The sequence below is a fragment of the Hypanus sabinus genome, chromosome 21 (assembly GCF_030144855.1).
Source record: "Hypanus sabinus isolate sHypSab1 chromosome 21, sHypSab1.hap1, whole genome shotgun sequence".
NCBI lineage: Eukaryota > Metazoa > Chordata > Chondrichthyes > Myliobatiformes > Dasyatidae > Hypanus > Hypanus sabinus.
The window spans coordinates 30,375,479-30,394,551 of record NC_082726.1 but is presented as its reverse complement, the minus strand read 5'-3'; the positions used below and the strand labels follow the sequence as shown (position 1 = coordinate 30,394,551).

Here is a 19,073-nt window from a genome sequence, read left to right as displayed (position 1 = left end):
TCGAGCTTCATACTGTCCGGTTGGAGGCTACCCAGACGGAATAAAAAGGTGTTCATCCAACCTAAGTGTGGCCTCAACGCAACAGTAGAGGAGGCCATGGATTGACATGTCGGAATAGAAATGGGAAGTGGAATTAAAATAGGTGGCCACTGGGAGGTCTTGCTTCTACTGGCGGACGGAGCATAGGTGATCGGCAAAGCCATCTCTCAAATCTACACCGGGAGCACCGTACACAGTATATGACCCCAACAGGCTCATAGTCGAAGTGTCACCTGATCTGGGAGGGCTGTTTGGGATCCTGAATGGTGGTGAGGGAGGAGGTGTAGGAGCAGGTGTAACACTTGTTCCGCTTGTAAGGGTAAGTTCCAGGAGGGAGATCGATGCGGGGGGACGAATAGACAAGAAAGTCGCGCAGCGACCGATCCCCACGGAAAACAGATCGGGGAGGGGGCGGTGCTTGGTGGTGGGATCCCGTTGGAGATGGCGGGTTATGGAGAATTATGCGCTGGACGCGGAAGCTGGTGGGGTGGTAGGTGAGGACAACAGGAATCCTATCCCTGGTGCAGTGGTGGGATGATGGGGTGAGGCAGGCATGTACGAAAAGGAAGAAATGGAGGTGAGGACTGCGTTGATGGTGGAGGAAGGGAAGCCCCTTTCTTTGAAGAAGGAGGACATCTCCTTAGTTCTGGAAAGAAAAGCCTCATCCTGAGAGCAGATGCGACAGACGGAGGAATTGTGTAAAGGGGATGGCATTTTTTACAAGTAACAGGGTGGGAAGAGGAATAATCCAGGTAGCTGTGAGAGTCTGTGGGTTTATAATAGACATCAGTGGACAATAAGGTAGACTACAGTATAAGGTGTAAGTCAAAATTCTATCTTACCGCACTAGGGGACTGTTCAATGTTTTTATTGGAGGTCTAGACCTTAGCAGAGACGGGGACTGAGTGGAGATATATGGTGCTGTGGTAGAACAGGGTGGGCGACGGCTCCCGGGCTGCTTTACCTCGACCTCATGCTCCCGCCAGCGCCGATCCGCAGGTGGAGCTGCAGTGCCGCGCCGGTGGAGAAACGGAGCCGCCGGCACCTCCCCCCAGTTCCGCTAACCTGTTGCTTCACTCTGGGGAGAGTGGAGGGGATCCGCCCCACATGCGCCGAACAGCCACTGGGGCAGTGGAACTCCCGCACCACAACGAACGCCGGACCCGGAGCAGGACCAGATCTATTTCCAGCCACCGGGAACAGACCCGAACATAACCCACCCGGATCCTATCCTGACTCCGTACCCCGAGCCGTAGCGCGAACGATGTTTTCCTACACGGTGACGGTGGCGACTGGGCAGCAGTGGTTTGCGGGCACCGATGACTACATCTACCTGACGCTGGTGGGCAGCGAGGGCTGCAGCGAGAAGACCCTGCTGGACAAACCGCTCTATAATGACTTCGAGCGGGGGGCGGTAAGACCTCTCATTCAGATAGACCGTACTGTTCGGTTGCAAGAGGCTGCACCTCCACAATTCCCTCTTTTCCTCCTCCGCGTCCCTCTCCACTCCGGATCCTTCTTTTCCTCAGCCCCACCTCCATATACTCAGTCCTTCGTGGCCCCTCTCCGTCCACCTCCTCCGAAGCCCCAATCCTCCACCTCTTCCCTTCCTCTATTCTTCAGCTCCTCTCTCTCCCCATCCTCCACAACTCCCCAATTCTCCCTCCCCCATCCTCCACAACACTCTCCACTCTATCTTCACCCCTTTCTCTCCACAACAAGCCCTAGTCTCTCAGTCCCCATTCTCCCCTCTTCTACCGCTGTCAACCCAATATACCTCCTTGATCCTTCACCTCACCCCATCACCAGACTCAACACACACCCTGATCCTCACTCCCTCTCACACCTTCCACCATACCTCATCATCCCATCCACTGCTCCAGGTAACATTCAAATGAGACCATGTTCCTGATCTCCTGCCCTTTCAGTCAGTGCATCCACACCCCACTACTTCAAAAGAGATGCCTGAGTCTCCCCTCTCTCTCCCCATCTCCCTCTAATCCATCAGTTTCTTTAACTTTCTGGTCATGGTTTCTGAGACCCTCTGCCTCCTTTTTATCAACCCTATATTATTTCAAACACCTCAATTAAATCACTCTTTGACCTACCCAGTCTTTCTCCACAGTAGTTTTCCCGTCATGGTAACATCTTTGTAAATCTCCTCTGCATCACTCACATAATGTGATTTGTTGCAAAATCTATATCTTTTTCAGCCAGGATTACTTGTGCCTACTCTGATTCGGTATCTGCACTATCTGTTGAGACTGATATGTGATTCTTTTCCTCAGTAAATCTATACTAAGAGCAATTCTCAGTAACCGATTAACCTACCAGCAAAGTTTTGGGTTGTATGAGAAAACCCAAGTAGTTACAGAGGAAACATCAAACTCCATGCACAACTGAGGCTGTGAGGCAGCAGGCAGATGGTAACTTTTTTTTACCAGGGTAAGGGAATCTGTGATTAGAGGACTTGGGTTTAAAGTGAGAAAGGAAAGATCTAAAGGGGACCTGAGCAACATCTTTTTCACACAGAGGCTGGTGGATATGTGGACAGAGCTGTCACAAGAAGCTGTAGTGGTGGGTACAGTTTCTGCCCTTACATGACAGACCGGTACATGGACAGGAAGAGTTAGAGGCACGTAGACCAAGCACAGGCAAATGCTTAGATAGGCATCTCTTGCTTGCCATAGACACTGTGCTCCCGGTCTTTGCTTATCTGTTGATCTCTTCCGGAGATGTCATTCGGAGTAGAGTGATTTGGGATTCTGCTGTAAAGTAGGCTTATAATACGATGGGTCCACTAGCACCAACAGAATGGAATTAGGGCTTTGGTTGGGAGAGCATGCCGACTTGTTTCAGTTTTCCTTCCATTGCATCCGGAGAATTTAAGAAAACTGTGCTGATGATTTTTCTTGGAAGTAGATTTGCAGATGGCCCCCATCTATGAGAGTAGGGCCTTGCAAGAATTCTGCCCAGTAAAACAATAAGATTAAACAGTGTTTAAGATCTTTATCTTTAAACACTATTTTTCTGAGCTGTCCAAGACCATATTTGCGAACTCAAGATATTAGTGAATTTTCTTACTAATGCCTGGCTTCGTTGTGAGGTTTATAGGAGGTGGCCCATATTGTCCAGCATCCTAGTGTGGACTTTACTTGCTGGACAGTATGTTGAATAGCAGAGGCAGACTGGAAGAAGACCTTAGTTTTATGCCTATTGATATCCGTGCTCCTGTGTGCTTTGGTCTGCATCCCAGGGTACTTAAAGAGGTGGCTCTAGAAATTGTGGACACATTGGTAATCATTTTCCAAGGTTCTATAGGTTATCCACTTTGGTGGCAAGAACAGGAAGGCAGATTACTATCTAAATGGAGTCAAGTTAGGAAAAGGGGAAGTACAACGAGATCCAGGTGTTCTTGTACGTCAGTCAATGAAAGCAAGCATGCAGGTACAGCAGGCAGTGAAGAAAACTAATGGCATGCTGGCCTTTATAACAAGAGGAATTGAGTATAGGAGTAAAGAGGTCCTTCTGCAGCTGTACAGGGCCCTGGTGAGACCTCACCTGGAGTATTGTGTGCAGTTTTGGTCTCCAAATTTGAGGAAGGACATTCTTGCTATTGAGGGAGTACAGCGTAGGTTCACAAGGTTAATTCCCGGAATGGTGGGACTGTCATATGTTGAAAGATTGGAGTGACTGGGCTTGTATACACTGGAATTTAGAAGGATGAGGGGGATCTGATTGAAATATATAAGATTATTAAGGGATTGGATACACTGGAGGCAGGAAGCATGTTCCCGCTGATGGGTGAGTCCATAACTAGAGGCCACAGTTTAAGAATAAGGGGTAGGCCATTTAGAACAGAGATGTGGAAAAAATTTTTCACCCAGAGAGTGGTGGATATGTGGAATGCTCTGCCCCAGAAGGCAGTGGAGGCCAAGTCTCTGGATGCATTCAAGACAGAGTTAGATAGAGCTCTTATAGATAACGGGGTCAAGGGATATGGGGAGAGGGCAGGAACGGGGTACTGATTGTGTATGATCAGCCATGATCGCAGTGAATGGCGGTGCTGGCTAGAACGGCCGAATGGCCTACTCTTGCACCTACTGTCTATTGTCTATTGGAGAATGAGTCAATACTGGCTTGGAGCACAGCATCTGAATCTGCACAATGACAAACATCGCCTGCATGCTGCAGCTCAACTGCTGAGGTTGGCTGAGCTTGGTACTGTTGCCTTTGCTTGCACTGTTTGCTGGAGACTAACTGCATTCCTGCAGGAGCCTGTTGGAGGTGAGGTGTAGCAATGCAGGGAGGAAGACAAGCAGAGTATTGAGCAATTGCTTGACACCAGTCTTCAAGATTAGTTAATTTACTGTTTGCATGTTGTTGTGGAACAAGTGTAAAATTGAGATAACTTTCTTAGTGCAGCTGGATATGACGAGAGCATGCCGAGGCCACTCCTAACTGATTGGTGAGATTGTTATAGACCAGCAATTGATGAATAGGGGCTGATGCTGCTCACTGCCCTGCTCCTGGGGTAATTGTATGTTGAAGAACATTCCACTGTTTCCCTACATGGATGGATTATACACCATGATTGGAAGAAGTGTATGAGGTGGGTCCCAGCAATGTGCCAGGCAACAGCGAGACCCTCTCTGGTGATGACTGACAGTCTCAACTTTCTTAAAGGTGGTCACAACTAGAATGACCCCAAGGTTCCCTGGTTTATCCTACCGTTCCGGCGATGGAGGTGAGGCTGTAGATTCACGGCAAGGCTCTTCACTGCTAGGGTTTAGTTCTTCATTTGGGATGCCTTCTGCTCCCAAGGGTTTGCTTTTCATTTCCTTCCTGACTTCTCATCAGTGAGACAGAGCCAAGGATGCTCCAAGCCACAATTGAGGAGGTCTGCAGAGTGTCCCCTCCTGTGGGCTCCAGTTGCCTCACTGATTATGATATAGTCACATCCATTCCTGACCCTTAGTGTAGTGGGGTTGGAGACGGCATTGACAGCACTGAAAAGCCTGAGCATGTCATTGCTGTCAGTGAGTTACTGGGCTTCTGTGCTCTCCCTGCCCCCATCTGTTCTGTAGTGTGCAGGTTTTCTGCCTTCAGATGTTCTCAGCTGTTTCATTTGGATCTATATTACTGGGTAACTGGGATGCTGCTCTCTAGCTATGCTCACTTGCTCAACCAGCTATCCTGTAATGTGGTAGAATGTGGAAGAGTACTGCATCAGACAGGCCATTGTTATCCCGATTTATACTAAATGTCCTCCCCCTGTGTATCATCCACATCCCTCCATTCCCTTCGTAAACTCCACCAAACTCCCAGTTTAAATTACAACCAATGTCAGGGGATCGAGTTACCAGGATGCTGCCTGGATTGGAGAGCATGTCTTATGAGGGGAGGTTTTTCTCTTTGGAATGAAGGAGGATGAGAGTTGGCTTGATAGAGATGTACAGGATGATAAAAACAATAGAGTAGATAGCCAAAGGCTTTATCCCAGGGTGAAATTGAGGGGGCATGATTTTAAGATGATTGGAGATAAGTCTAGGAGGGATGATAGGGGTACGTTTTATTACACAGAGAGTGGTAGTTGCCTGGAACACATGGTAGAGGCAGATACATCAGGGACATTTAAGAGACACTGATATAGGCACATAATGATAGTAAATGGAGGACTATTGAGTGGGAAGGATTAGATTGATGTTAGAGCAGGTCAAAAGGTTGCGCACTGAGTGGTTTGCATTGTGTTCTATAAGCAACTGCTAGGTTCTGGATGGAACAGATATTACAGATTGGCGACGCTGCTGTGACCACATGCTAAGCTGAAGTGACTTGCAATGTAGTTGCAAAACTAGCTAATAGGCTGCACGTCTTGAAATAGCTGGCCGTCCAGCCAGCTGGTTCCCACTGGTCTTTTCCAGCTATTTCTACCTTTGGAGTATCAATAGTCAATAAGATTCTTGGAAATTCCCTAAAATAAAAATTTTAAATACCATCCCAGAAAATGTAATTAGTTTACAGCCGTGGAGGACATTCTGGCTGGTGACATCATTCTCTGATTGGAGTTTTCAATGCACAGGATCGCAGACGGTTGTAGGTTCAGACGTTCCCTCCTTCTAGACCAGCCAGAGAGGAGATGCAGGGCCCTGTAGATCCACAACTTGCTGTGGAAAGAATTGTGAGGATCAGTTGCTGGGCATGTTCAAATTAGAGAGCTGCGTGTAAGGAAAGTGGATCTCTTCACTTTCACCACAGCAATAATTGACTTGAAATGTGAAGAGGAACATTCAATGAACAATTCTTGTGGTTCTATGTTTCATTCTCTACAGGTGCTGAACCCTAATTCGGTAAAATAAGAACATGGAAACTGAGAGTTTATTTGTTGTAGGGAAATATGGAAATTTCCCTTCATAAACACTGGCCCAGTGTCATCTGCCTGCTACCTAATCTTTTTCCACTAACTCTCCTCTCTGCCCCTGCAGGTGGATTCATATGATATGACTGTGTCGAACGATATAGGAGAGATTCTGCTGGTGAAGATTGAGAAGCGCAAGTACTGGGTACAAGATGATTGGTACTGTAAATATATTACCATAAAAACGCCCAGCGGCGAGTATGTGGAGTTTCCCTGTTATCGTTGGATTATTGATGACAAGGAAATCGAATTGCGGGATGGGAAAGGTTAGTACCAAACTTTCTTACTAAGAATGTTAAGAAATAAAAAAGAGAGTGGGCTACTCTACCTCTCGAGCTTGCTCTGCTGTTTAATAACATGGCTGATCCAATCTTAGCTTCAACTTCTTTTCCTGTCTGTTACCCAAACCCTTGATCCACCTTTAGATCAAAACCCGTGTCTCACAACTTTAAATAATGATTACAACTCTACTGGACAGAGGATTTCAAAGCTTCAAAATGAGTTGCCTTAAATGAGCAACTATTTATTCTGAAACTATGTTCTCAATACCCACATTTCCCCTCCACCCTCAGGGGAAGCATCTGCTCCATGCCACCTTTTCTATTCTCCTCAGAATCATGGAATCGTTGTGTTTTAATAAGATCCCCTCTGATTCTTCCAAACTCAGTAAGCATAGACCTAACCTGCTCACTCTCCACATACTTCAATCTTTCCATCACAGAATCTACCCAGTGTGCTTTCTCTGCACTGACTTTGAGTCAAGTATCCCTTACCCAAATAAAGACTTGAAAATTGTATGTGATACATGAGTGATGTGTACACGTGTGAAAGAATTACATTTATATTCTATTTCCTCTGTATTAAAGGACAGTATTGCATCTATTTCCTGAATTATTATCTGAACCTAGTACTAATGTGACCTCCTGACCTGACAGACAACCAATGCTCCCTGATCCTGGACCCTGCCAGCCTGTGACACCTTGGACCTGCAGCACTGACTAAACATTATGTTAGTGCACATCAGACAGGCCGGAAGCCAGTTCCTTACAGGACAATTTTTCTGGGGCTGTTGTGATGGTTTGAGTTTCTTGGCAGGGTGGGAAACTTAGAAATCAATTAGGGAGGAGATGCAGGAGCCTGAAGACCCACAGCTTCATCCCTCTGTTACCGTGTTTCTGAATGGTCCATGGACCCATGACTCTTACCTCATTACTCCTTACTTTTGCACTATTTATTTATTTTGTAACATTTAGTAATTTTATGTATTTGCATCGTCTTGCTGCCACAAATTTTACATCATGCAAGACAGTGATAATAATAAACATTCTGAAGTGAAATCAATAACAGAAACTAAAGACAAGTGGCAAATAGTGTCACTAGAAAAAAGAAATTAAATAGGCAAAATTAAATTTGCTGTGTATAACAGCTTGCAGCGGTCACAACCAGGTAGATGAATTATTGGGACAAATAGAAACATAGGAAACAGGAGCACCAAGAGTCTGTCCCACCATTCAACATGATTATAGCTGGTCATCTAAATTCTGCCTTCTGTTCCAGCTCTCTCTCTGTATTCCTTATTCTCTAGACCACAGGCACACCCCAGATTGTGCCAACATTCTGCCCATGAACACTGTCTTGTTATTCCTCATCATTCTGGCATCTGTCCCCTTCTGTTCCAGTCCTGATGAAGAGTCTCAGCCACTGTTTACTTTCTCCCATGGAAGCTGCCTGGCTTGCTGAGTTCCTCCAGCATTTTATGTGAATTCCTCAGGACTTCCAGCCTCTGCGGGATCTCTAGTGTTTATGGCAGGGCTCTATTCCTGAGAACTGTTGTACGTCAGAAATGAACAACACATGGCTTAAGGGGAGGATTGCAGAAACAAAATGTGATGGGAGAGCGAACAGGCATGGGAAGAACGGCTGCCAGTGAGTGGGTGAGACAGGTCAGCTCTCCCAGCTCTGGCCAGCAATACCCAGCCCTTGATTGCTGCACCTCGGGGAGGGGGAAAGCATGCGGAGATGCCCCATTTCCACTCAACAGAAGATGTATGCTGCCCCAACAAAATCAACAGGTCCATCCCCATCAATCCCAAATACTCATTCATGTTTATGGTCTTTCCTTGCATTAGCTGCTGGCAACCTGGGAGGTCCTGGTTGTCAAGAGCAAGATCGTAACCCTTAAGCCGCTGAGTGAGTGGTAGAGAATTCCACATGTTCATCACCCCTGTGAGAAGTTTCCCCGTTTGCTCACTTCTTGTTATTGGACTGGGATCCTTGAACCAGTCTTCCACTATTAGGAGCATCCTTCCTGCATCTAGTCTGTCTAGGTTTGATTCTTCATAATTTTAGTGAATACAAGCTGAATCAATCTAATCTCTCCTCGTATATCAGTCTTCCCTTACCCAGAAATCAGTCTGTGAACCTTCACTACACCATCTCTGTAGCCAGAGCATCCTTCCTCCAACAAGGAGACTAATACAGCACACATTGGCTGACCATCCCTGGACCCTGCGTAATTGGGATTTTGGGGATCTCCAGCAAGGCATCCTTGCTCCTGTATTTGAATCAATTTGCCATGGTGCCAAAGTTCCATTTGCCTTCTTAAGCATCTGCTGCACCTACGTTCATTAACAGGCGCAGCCAGCGAAAACACACAAGTCCGTGGAGCTCCCTCTTTCGTAACCGTTATCATTTAGATAATAGCTTGTCTTTCTGATTTTTGAGCCAAAGATGATAACCTCACATTTATCCATAATCCAACCAATTGTATTAATCTGTCCAAATTATGCTGCATCTGCTTTAACACCCAGTTTTGTGTTACCTGCAAACCTGGAGATTCTCTCATCTAGTTCATTGATGTATCTCTTGAATATTAGGGCTCCTAAGAATTTATTAGGCATCATCTTTTCAATTCCCCTATTGATAATTTGATTTGTCCAATCGATATGCAGATTGCAGTCACATAGTTATTGTCATACCTTTATCAGAAACATCTCTAATTTGCTATTTACAGCTTCCACTGCATCTCCAGTTACTGATCAAGGATTTACATATCAACCCCCACTAACGTTATCTAGCCCTAAGTGATTTTTTAGTTCCACTCATAAAGATTCCATAGCAATCAATATTCTTAGAGCTAATATCCTTCCTCACTACTACACTGATTTCTTCTTCCTTTGACAATGTTCTGCTTCCCCTTCCTTCATCCCTTCTTGCTAAGAATATCCTAGAATATCAGTTCCCTTTCCTCAACACTGTGTAGCTATGCCTCATTAAGTGCAGTTATGTCATATATATTTGTGGGTCTAAATTTGAATCAATATGTTGAGGAGCCAACTTGTGAACAGCTCTTACTGTGGAAAAGTATTCACAATAAGCTATGTTCACGAGGTAAATCCTCAACACGTTATTGAGATGCAATGCCTCCATGTTTGCCATTGTAACATTATTTTACACTGAGTCCTGATTTATTTCTGTCCTTGAAAGGGCTGCCACAGTAGTGTAGTGGTTAGCACAATGCTTTACAGTACCAGCGACCCGGGTTCTTTTCTCGCTGCTCCCCGTAAGCAGTTTGTATATTGTCCCATTGACATGGTGGGTTTCCTCCCACAGTCCAAAGATGTGCCGGTTTGTAGGTTAATTGGTCATTGTAAATTGTTTCATCGTTAGGCTAGGGTTAAATTGGAAGGGAATTGCTAGGCAGTGTGTCTTGAAGGGCTGAAGGTCTACTTTGCATTCCCATCCTAATCAGATTCCGCTTAGATCCATCAGAACATCATTAGAAAATGCATGGAGATTGTTCAAGGATTAACTTCATCAGCCAGGGCACTGAGTATAAAAATAAGGAAGTCATGTTGCAGTTAGTTAAAATTTGATTAGGTTGCACTTATTTACAGCGTCATGTCTGAGTTCATTTCTGTTGTCCCATTACAGGAAGGATGTGGAGGCTTTGTAAAGGGTAGTTGAGGTATGTTGTTGCCTGGATTCAAAAATAGGATCTATTAGAAGTTGGACAAACTCTTCTCTGGAGTGTCAGAGATTGAGGAGAGACCTGTTTGAAGTTCACAAAATTGTGAGCGACTTAGATAGGGTAGACAGTCAGTCTTACTCAGGGTCGAAGTGTGAAGTAATGGGCGACATGGTACTTCAGCGGTTAGCACAACAATATTACAGCTCAGGGCATTTCAGACTTTGGTGTTCAATTCTGCCACTGTTCTTTAAGGAGTTGAATGTGTGGATTTTCTCCAGGTGCTCCAGTTTCCTCCCACAGACCAAAAGGCGCACTGGGTAGGTTAATCTGTCTGTAAATTGTCCCATGATTAGGTTAGTGTTAATCAGGTTTGTCAGGGGATGCTGTGGTAGCGTGATTCAAGGGGCTGGAAGGGCCTACGCTACACTGTATTGCTAAATAATTAATAGTACTGGAGAGCATATATTTAAGGTGAGAAGAGCTCAAGATGTGCGGGCAAGTTTTTTTTTACACAGGGATTCATTGATGCCTGGAATGTGCTGCCTGGGGTAGTGATAGAAGCAGAATTGATAATTTTGTTTAAAAGGCTTTTAGATAGACACGTGAATATTCAGGGAATGACAAGATATGGATCACGAGCAGGCAGAAGAGATTTATCTTAGGGTTGGACAAAGGGAGCTAAAAAGACTGTTCATGTGCTGTAGTGTTTTTTTGTTCCATACTGATTCTAGTTCTATATAGGTATAATCTCTCCTGCTTGCACAGATCATGTCCCAATGTCCCAGGACTGCAAATCCCTCTCTCCTGTACTGATTCTCCAGTCAAAGTCTTTAATTCATTCTCCTTTTGTTATGCTTACTAGTGCAAAGATTAATCCTGGGATTACTGCCTTTTGAGGTCCTGCTTTCAAGTTAATCTCTGAACTTCTTCAATTTGCATTGCAGAACCTTGTACTTTCTCTACTTCTGTCACAGTACCAATATGTTTCACAGCCTTTGCCTGCTTACCCTCCCCTTAGAGTACCCTGCAGCTACTCTGAGACATTCTTGATCGTAAGCACAAGGGAGACAACAAGTCGTCACAAGTACATATTTTACAGCCAGGAAGGCTGTGGTGATACTGGAACACATTGGGGCTATCACTGTCATGTATTTAATATTTTTGTAATATTTGAGTATTATTGTAAATGTGTTGTTTGATTAAATATTCTTTGTTGTTTATGGGATACATCATCACACCACCACATTGTAAGTGTGCGCATCCTGAAAGAAAAAATGAAGTGTACACACTCTCCCGGTCTCCCCTTGTTTTTCTATCAATTAGTTTTATCTTCTGGAGTTACAAAACATAACAGTGGCGATGAAGTTTTAAATGAACCCAAGACAACTACCTACCTGTAGAAATGAAGGGGGACATTCAAGTTAATAAAAAGCGTAGTGAGAAACGATTGAATTAAAAGAAACCAGTGCTATGCATGCTCTTTTGAAAGGAAAGAGATGGTTAAGTTAAAAAAAAGAGCTGAAAACGGATGGAATTCACGGGTGCATACGCAATGAGTACTGGGTAATCTTAATCTTAAATTTTGAAAAAGCAGAAACGGATTGCTAAATTGGAAAGATAGAATCTTTCGATTGCACAAAAGATAACTGACTGATGTATACTGAGTGAATTGAGTAGTATTTTAAAGCAAATGGAAGAGCTGATGAGAAACGAGTGCCAGTTTTGCTGAGTGCATTAGGAGGAAGAGCATACAGTTTGCTTCGAAGTTTAATGGCTCCAAACAAAACAGCCAAAATGAGCTTTATTGATATCATGAACATAATGCAGGAATATTTAGAACCATAAAACATTGTTGATTGCAGAATGTTTTAGGTTTCATAAGTGGAATCAAAAGGAAGGGGAGTCCATTTCAGCGTACCTGGCTGAACTGAAGAGATTGAGCATTATCAGCTCAGTGATGAACTTACTGATACTTTTACAAGCAAGTATCCAAAAACAGCTTCTAACTGAAGTGCAACTCACATTTAAAAGAGTAGTTGAAATTGCTGTCTCAATAAAAACAGCAGACAGACACAATTGAATTGAGGTCAGGAATGAATATGAATGAGAATAAGATCGCAATGCCCTAACTGAAATCTGGCTTGCTGAACAAATAGTGGTAGCATTGTGGCAGAGGGTTTCATACACCAAACCGATATAGGTTTAAAGGCATATCTTGCAGAAAATGCAACAAAGTTGGAGCATGTACAAAGAGCATGTCAGGCAGATAAGAATAAATGGACTGCACAGGGTAGAGAAAAAGATCAAAAGTAAGTCAAGTTTCAGTTTCAAAAAGAGCACTAATTTACATGCTGTTGATGAAAAATCTGATAACGATGAGAGTGACACAGGACTTGGGTACCCTTGAAATTCACAATGTAAAAACTAACAATGGACAGGCAATATGGCTTACACCAGATGTGATCGGCAAATTAATTGAAATGGAATTGGATACTGGCTCTCCTGTTTCGTTATTCCATAAAATGAGATTGATTGGTATTTTAAAGATACTGAACTGAAGCCGGCAGATATCCAACTAAGAACTTACACCAGAGAAAATTACCTGTGGAAATGACATACATAACAATGAAGTACAAGAACCAGCAAACCACATTGAAAAAACAGCATTGTGGGGTTGTGATTGGCTGATCAACTTGATTAGAGATCCATCCATCATTTGCATGCCAAATCCCTTGCAATAGAGCCAACTGAAAACACAATTAAGAAAGTACTGGGTGATGCCATAGCAATGTTCAAGGATGCATTGGAAAACTCAAGCGTATCAAGGCTAAAGCAGAGCTAAATGAAAATGCCACATCCAGGCTTTACAAAGCCCATCCAGTTCCTTATACCATCTGTGATAAAGGAGCCAGTGAACTCGATCCCATGAGGCTGAAGGAATTCTGTCCAAGGATGAGTGGAGGCAATCAGCAATGTTTGTGGTCCCAGTAGCTAAGAAGAACGAGTTTGCCAGAATCTGTGGCAATTTTAAGGTCACCATCAACCCAGTACTGAAAGTAGATCAATACCCTCTGTCTAGGATAGAGGATATCTTTACAAATCTTTCTGGAGGAAAACACTTCACCAAAGTGGATTTAGCTGAGGTCAACCCACGGAAGAAGAGTCCAAATTGTTTCTCACCATAAACACTCACAAAGGGTGTTATCGCTATAATAGGATTATTTTTAGAGCAGCAGAGAGCTGAGGGCCAACTGCTGCAAGGCTGCCCCAGGCACTCAGTGTTATCTGGAAGTCATCACTATTACTGGTAAAGATGTCAAGGTACATCTCCAAATTCTCAAGGCACTGTTAAAAATATTTGAAGGTTATGGGCTCAGAGCATGACACAAGAAGTGTGAATTCAAACCAAGCATCATTTACTGTGACCATACCATTGACACTTAAGAACTATGCAAGTGTGCTGAGAAAATTCAAGCAATAATAATTCAACCCCAAGGCCAAAGGATGTGTCACAGTTGCAATCCTTATTAGGATTTGTCAGTTACTATAGCAGGTCCCACCGAATATGGCTACCGTGCTTCATCCCTTGAAATCATTACTGAAGATTGGGTAGAAATGGCAGTGGAGAAAGCAGTGAGAGGTGGCTTTCCAAAAGACAAGGGAAATGATGAAGTCATACACTGTACACACACATCGTAATCCACATTGTCCAGTGAAGCTTGCCTGTAACACTTGGCCTTATGGTATAGTTCAGTCATATCACATATTATGAATGATGGAAATGAACGCCCCATGACTTGCATCCCTTACCGCTGCAGAGAAAAGCTACACATAGATTGACAGAAGGACCTTCAGTCTGGTTTGAGGCGTAAAATTTTTCAACCGGTATCTCTGGAAGAGAGTTTTTATCCTCATTATTGATCATCAACCACTAGTGTCCATTTTCACTCTACAGAAGGCTGTTCCACTAACAGCAGCAGCATGAATGCAGAGATGGGCTCTTTTTCTTGGAGGACATAATTACAAGATCAAATAGAGAGGAGAGATCATCATGGAAATGCTGATGAATTGTCCCTTTTACCTATGAAAAAGGAAATACCTGAAAAATTTACCAAAGAGATCACTCCTCTTGACAGATTCTCACTTAACGCAGATTGAAAGCCTATCATGGGTGAGATGATCCAAAGGGAAACCAGAAAAGACCCCACCTATCTCAGGACTACACGACCACCCAAAATGACTGGAATGTGCAGTGGAGAGTCCCTATTTCCCCCATTTTTACCAGCATTGGGATGAACTTGTCTTTAATGGAGGTTGCTTTGTATATAGATCGAGAGTTGTATCACCAAGTGTTGGAGGAGCTACATGCCAGTCATCAAGGTGTGGTCAGAATGAAAGGACTGGCTTGAAGCTTTTTCTGGTGGCCTGGGATAGATCTGCAGATTGAGCAGCTTGCCATGAGCTGTTCAGGATGCCAGCACGTCCATGGTAGACAGGTATCCAGAACTGTCAGAACCACTTCCTGCAATCCCAGAGTCAAATCCTACAACCACCAGGGATGGATCCCCAGAACCTGAGATTGTTTCACAGCCGCAAGTCTTGTTTGCAAAACAGAGTGACCTCCCCAGTCAGGAAAGATGTTATCCCACAAAGAATGAGAAATCCTCCACAGCAATTAAATCATTAGGCCTGAATGATGTACACACGCACACGCTCACTCATTCACATGCACAGTATCCAGCACCATTCTGTCAGGAGTCACTGTAATTCCTACCCGTGGAATGCATGGGTTCTCTCTGGGTCCTCCAGCTTCCTCCAATGGTCCAAAGAAGTACTGGATAGGCTAATTGTTCATTGTAAATTGTCCCTTGAATAGCTTAGGGTTAATTGGGTTTGACAGGGGTCACTGGGCAGAATGGCTCAAAGGGCCTACTATGCATTGTATCGCTAAAGAAATAAAATAAGTAGGTATAATAGTTGAGATGCACCTATATTGAGTTGGGGTTTATAGCTAAGCAGTGAGGAGTGTTGTGTGTTTAATATTCCAGTAATATTGTAAATATATTGTTTGATTAAGCATTCTTTGTTAACACAATTCATTACAGGTTATATGTAAAAGTAAGTGAATGGCAAATGTCATCATGCCACCATGTCATAAATGTGTAGCTCACTAAATGTAAAAATGAAGTGTAAACATTTTCCCTGTTTCTCCATGTTTTTTTTTGAACAGGTTTATGTTTTGGAGTTACAAAAAATAACAACAACCAAACCATGCTTGTAATTTTGGGTGTGACATAATTTAGGCAATTCTATAGGTTTGCACGCACATTGTACAATAATAATGGGAGGCATTAACCAAGAGGTAGATGGGGCAAGTGAAGTTCATGTTAATAACAAGATAAAGGGCAAAATCATGAAGGGTAAACAAGATCAAAGGTTTTAAAGGTACATTTAATGTCAGAAATGTATACAATATACATCCTGATACGCTTCCGCTTCGCAACCATCCACAAAAACAGAGGAGTGCCCCCAAGGAATGAATGACAGTTAAATGTTAGAACCTCAAAGTCTCCCCCAGCCCCCCTTCCTCCCACGAGTAAGCGGCAGCAAGCAACGATCCCCCCCCCCTCCTCCCCACCGGCAAAAAAAAGCATCAGCACCCACCACTGAGCACTCAACAAGGCAACAGCAAAGTCACAGACTTGCAGTACTCCAAAGACTACTTGTTCATTGGGTATTGGACGTACCACAGGCTCCCTCTCTCTAATAAGGCAGAAAGAGATGTCTTCATTTCACAGCAAGTGGAGAGACATAACAAACAACTTGCTGGTTTATGATGTTAAAAGTCTGTTGCGCCGCTTTTTCTGAGCTCTGTGCCCAAAGATCTTGGGTCTCTGGGCACACAGCCTTAGATCTTCCACCTCCCATGACACTCTGATCTGCTCGGACACCAACCTTTGATCCACCTGTCTCCAAAGCCACAAGATCTTAGCCCTCCGAAGAGAAGCTTGGCTCTTAGGCCATGCCCTTGGCATACCAAACCCCCGAGAGTGGGTCCCCTTCCCGCAAAAAGCCATAGTCAGCGTGTAACTCCAGGGCAGGGTCTTCAAAAGAACCCTGAAAGGGAAAAATAGAGATATTAAAGATGGAAATAGAGCTGTTTCCGAAGACGCAAACAAAGGAGTCGCCGTTAAGCTCCTCCTCCAGAAGATTGTTCTCTGACTCAATGTCTCCAGTTAATGAAGCAAAAGGCCATTTTGTTGTACAATCAGAAATGATGTATTCATAATCGGAACTTTCAAGGAAGAGTAGTTGTAACACAAGAGCACTGAGCGTAAAAACTTAAAACCAATGAAGTTAATTTGAAACCAAATTGTTAACTTTAAGCAAAGGAAGTTGTGAAACTGTAAGGGGACAGATGGATGTGGCTGATAAGTACACTGGCAAGTACAAATCATTAGAATTCAAATAAATAATTAATGAATTACTAAGACTGATAAATGAAATTAAAATAATACTATGTCAAAGGAAAAACTGAAATAACTGTCAAAAATTAGTTCCAGGGAAGAGTGAAATCTGACTAAATCTCTCTAACATTTGATCTACATTTCACCATTCTGAAATAGGTTGCTTTGGGGATTGTGTTGCCCTGATTATCAGCTTCAAAGTTTCTTTAGGTTCTGAAATGGTTCCTGCAGATTGGAGGGTAGTAATTCTGACTTCACTACTGAAGCAAAGAATCTGGGAGACACGGGGTTATAAAGCTGGAAAGTGAGAAATATGCCCTTCAGCCCACTACATCCATGCTGACCTTTTTGATCCATCCACACCAATCCCACTTTCCCAACCCTGTTTACTTCCTTGCCTATTTCAAGTCCCTCTTAAATGTCTCTTAATCCTAGTGATTGTTTCTGACTCCATCACCTCTGCAGTAGGTGTACTCTGTGTAAAAGGCTTTTACCTCCAAACCCGTAATTAAGCTCGGTCCTCTCACCTTAAACCTAGGATATCCATGTTGGTCCTATTCTCAGTCACCAGTCTTCCCATCCTGCTGGCAATTTTGGCACTCATCCTATCGCTAAGCAACAGTGACAAAGACTGAAAGGCCCCTGATCCCATCCACATTATTCTGCTCTTCACTTGCCCAGCCTCAGTATGGGGAAATGCCAGCCAGGGGAAATGGGAATTCCGAGACTCAATGTGGTTTATGAAGTGGACTGATCACCAAAACAGTCACTAGTGCCCTGAACTATACCTGTGTATCCCTCTGAGAGCAGAATTTTATAGAGGTACCTTGTGACGCAAGGGGTCCCACTCAAGTAGGGATGAGGATGCCAAAACATGTTATTTAAGCAATGAGCAATGTTGGTGTTCAATGGTATATATCAGGGATTCCCAACCATTTTTATGCCATGGATCATTAGCCAAGGGGCCCCTTGGACCCCAGGTTGCAAACCCCTGGGATATATGAATACTGGGAGGTGGAATGCATGCAGTTTTCATGCAGGCACACAAAGGTAATGCTTTTAGCAAGTGCAGCAAGCTTTGTTGCAATTATACCGGGTTTTGGTGATCGCCATCTTACAGTGGTTGTGTGGATTTGATTTCTAATATGCTTGTGTAGATTCTGGCACTAAAGGAATTGATATAGCAAGAGAATTAGGAGGGGCCCATACCTGCAGTGTTTAGAAGGATAAGAGAACATCTCATTTAAGCCATCCAGGATTGTGAGAAAGATTGACGGGGTGGATCTGAAACTTGTTCGCTGTAGCTGGAGAATCCAGAACAGGGGGTGTAGTCTCTTGGGGACAGCATTTCTTTAAAGAGTATTGCAATTGTTTGGAATTCTTTATCCACTCATGACTTTATCAGTATTGAGTTTGTTCTGTTTCATTGACTGTATCAAAATCCTTTCTAATTTTCAATCCTGCCATTAGGAATCCTTTCCGCCTTCAAGGACAGGTTTACTCTGGCATCCTCAGTCCTGAACCAATCCCATAAGCAGTTCCCAAAATGCTGAGGGCACTCAGCAGATCAGGCAGCATCAATGAAAAGACAAACATGTTTTAGGTTGAAACTCTCCAACGTCCATCAACTATACATTCGTCTCCATAGTTGTTGCCTGACCCACTGAGTTCCTCTAGTAGTTTGTGTGTTGCTCCAGATTTCCAGCATCTGCAGTCTCTCTTGCGTACCCAGTCCTTTAAATTTCTATTGCAGCCAAGTGACACAATGGGATAGAGACCCCGGTTCGATCCTGATCTTGGCTGCTGTCTGTGTGGAGTTTGCACGTTCTCACTGTGACTGCATGTGTTTCTTTCCTCAGTCCAAAGATGTGGAGTTCAATGACTACATAAACTATCTGGACCTGTTTCGAGTTGGATCATGCTGTGTCTCTGGTAGTCAATGGGCAGCCTGACAGTGGCTCAACAAGAATTAATTGTGCCATTCGAGGGCTATTGTGCTGATGAACTATCACACTAAATCAGTCATCTTGTTACCTTTAACTTAATCTTCACACCGTTACTCATCTTTCACAAGTTTATCTTTATCACATAGGGTGGTGTCAGAAAGCTTTAGAAGTTTGCAGAAACACTCATTTCTGCCTCTTGCAACTGAGCTTGTATATAGGACTATATGGCTGAG

At 43.7% G+C, this 19,073-nt stretch overlaps 1 protein-coding gene across 1 annotated transcript in view; it reads left to right on the top strand.

Moving 5' to 3' along the window:
* Positions 1-765: 765 nt before the first annotated feature.
* The window catches only part of LOC132378912 (polyunsaturated fatty acid 5-lipoxygenase-like), a 69,037-nt gene continuing 50,729 nt past the window's right edge, over positions 766-19,073 (top strand). Inside the window, exons 1-2 of the mRNA XM_059946221.1 lie at positions 766-1,453; positions 6,525-6,723. Coding sequence (XP_059802204.1) covers positions 1,013-1,453; positions 6,525-6,723 — 640 coding nt within the window. The 5' untranslated portion in view covers positions 766-1,012. The remainder of the gene's footprint in view (positions 1,454-6,524; positions 6,724-19,073) is intronic.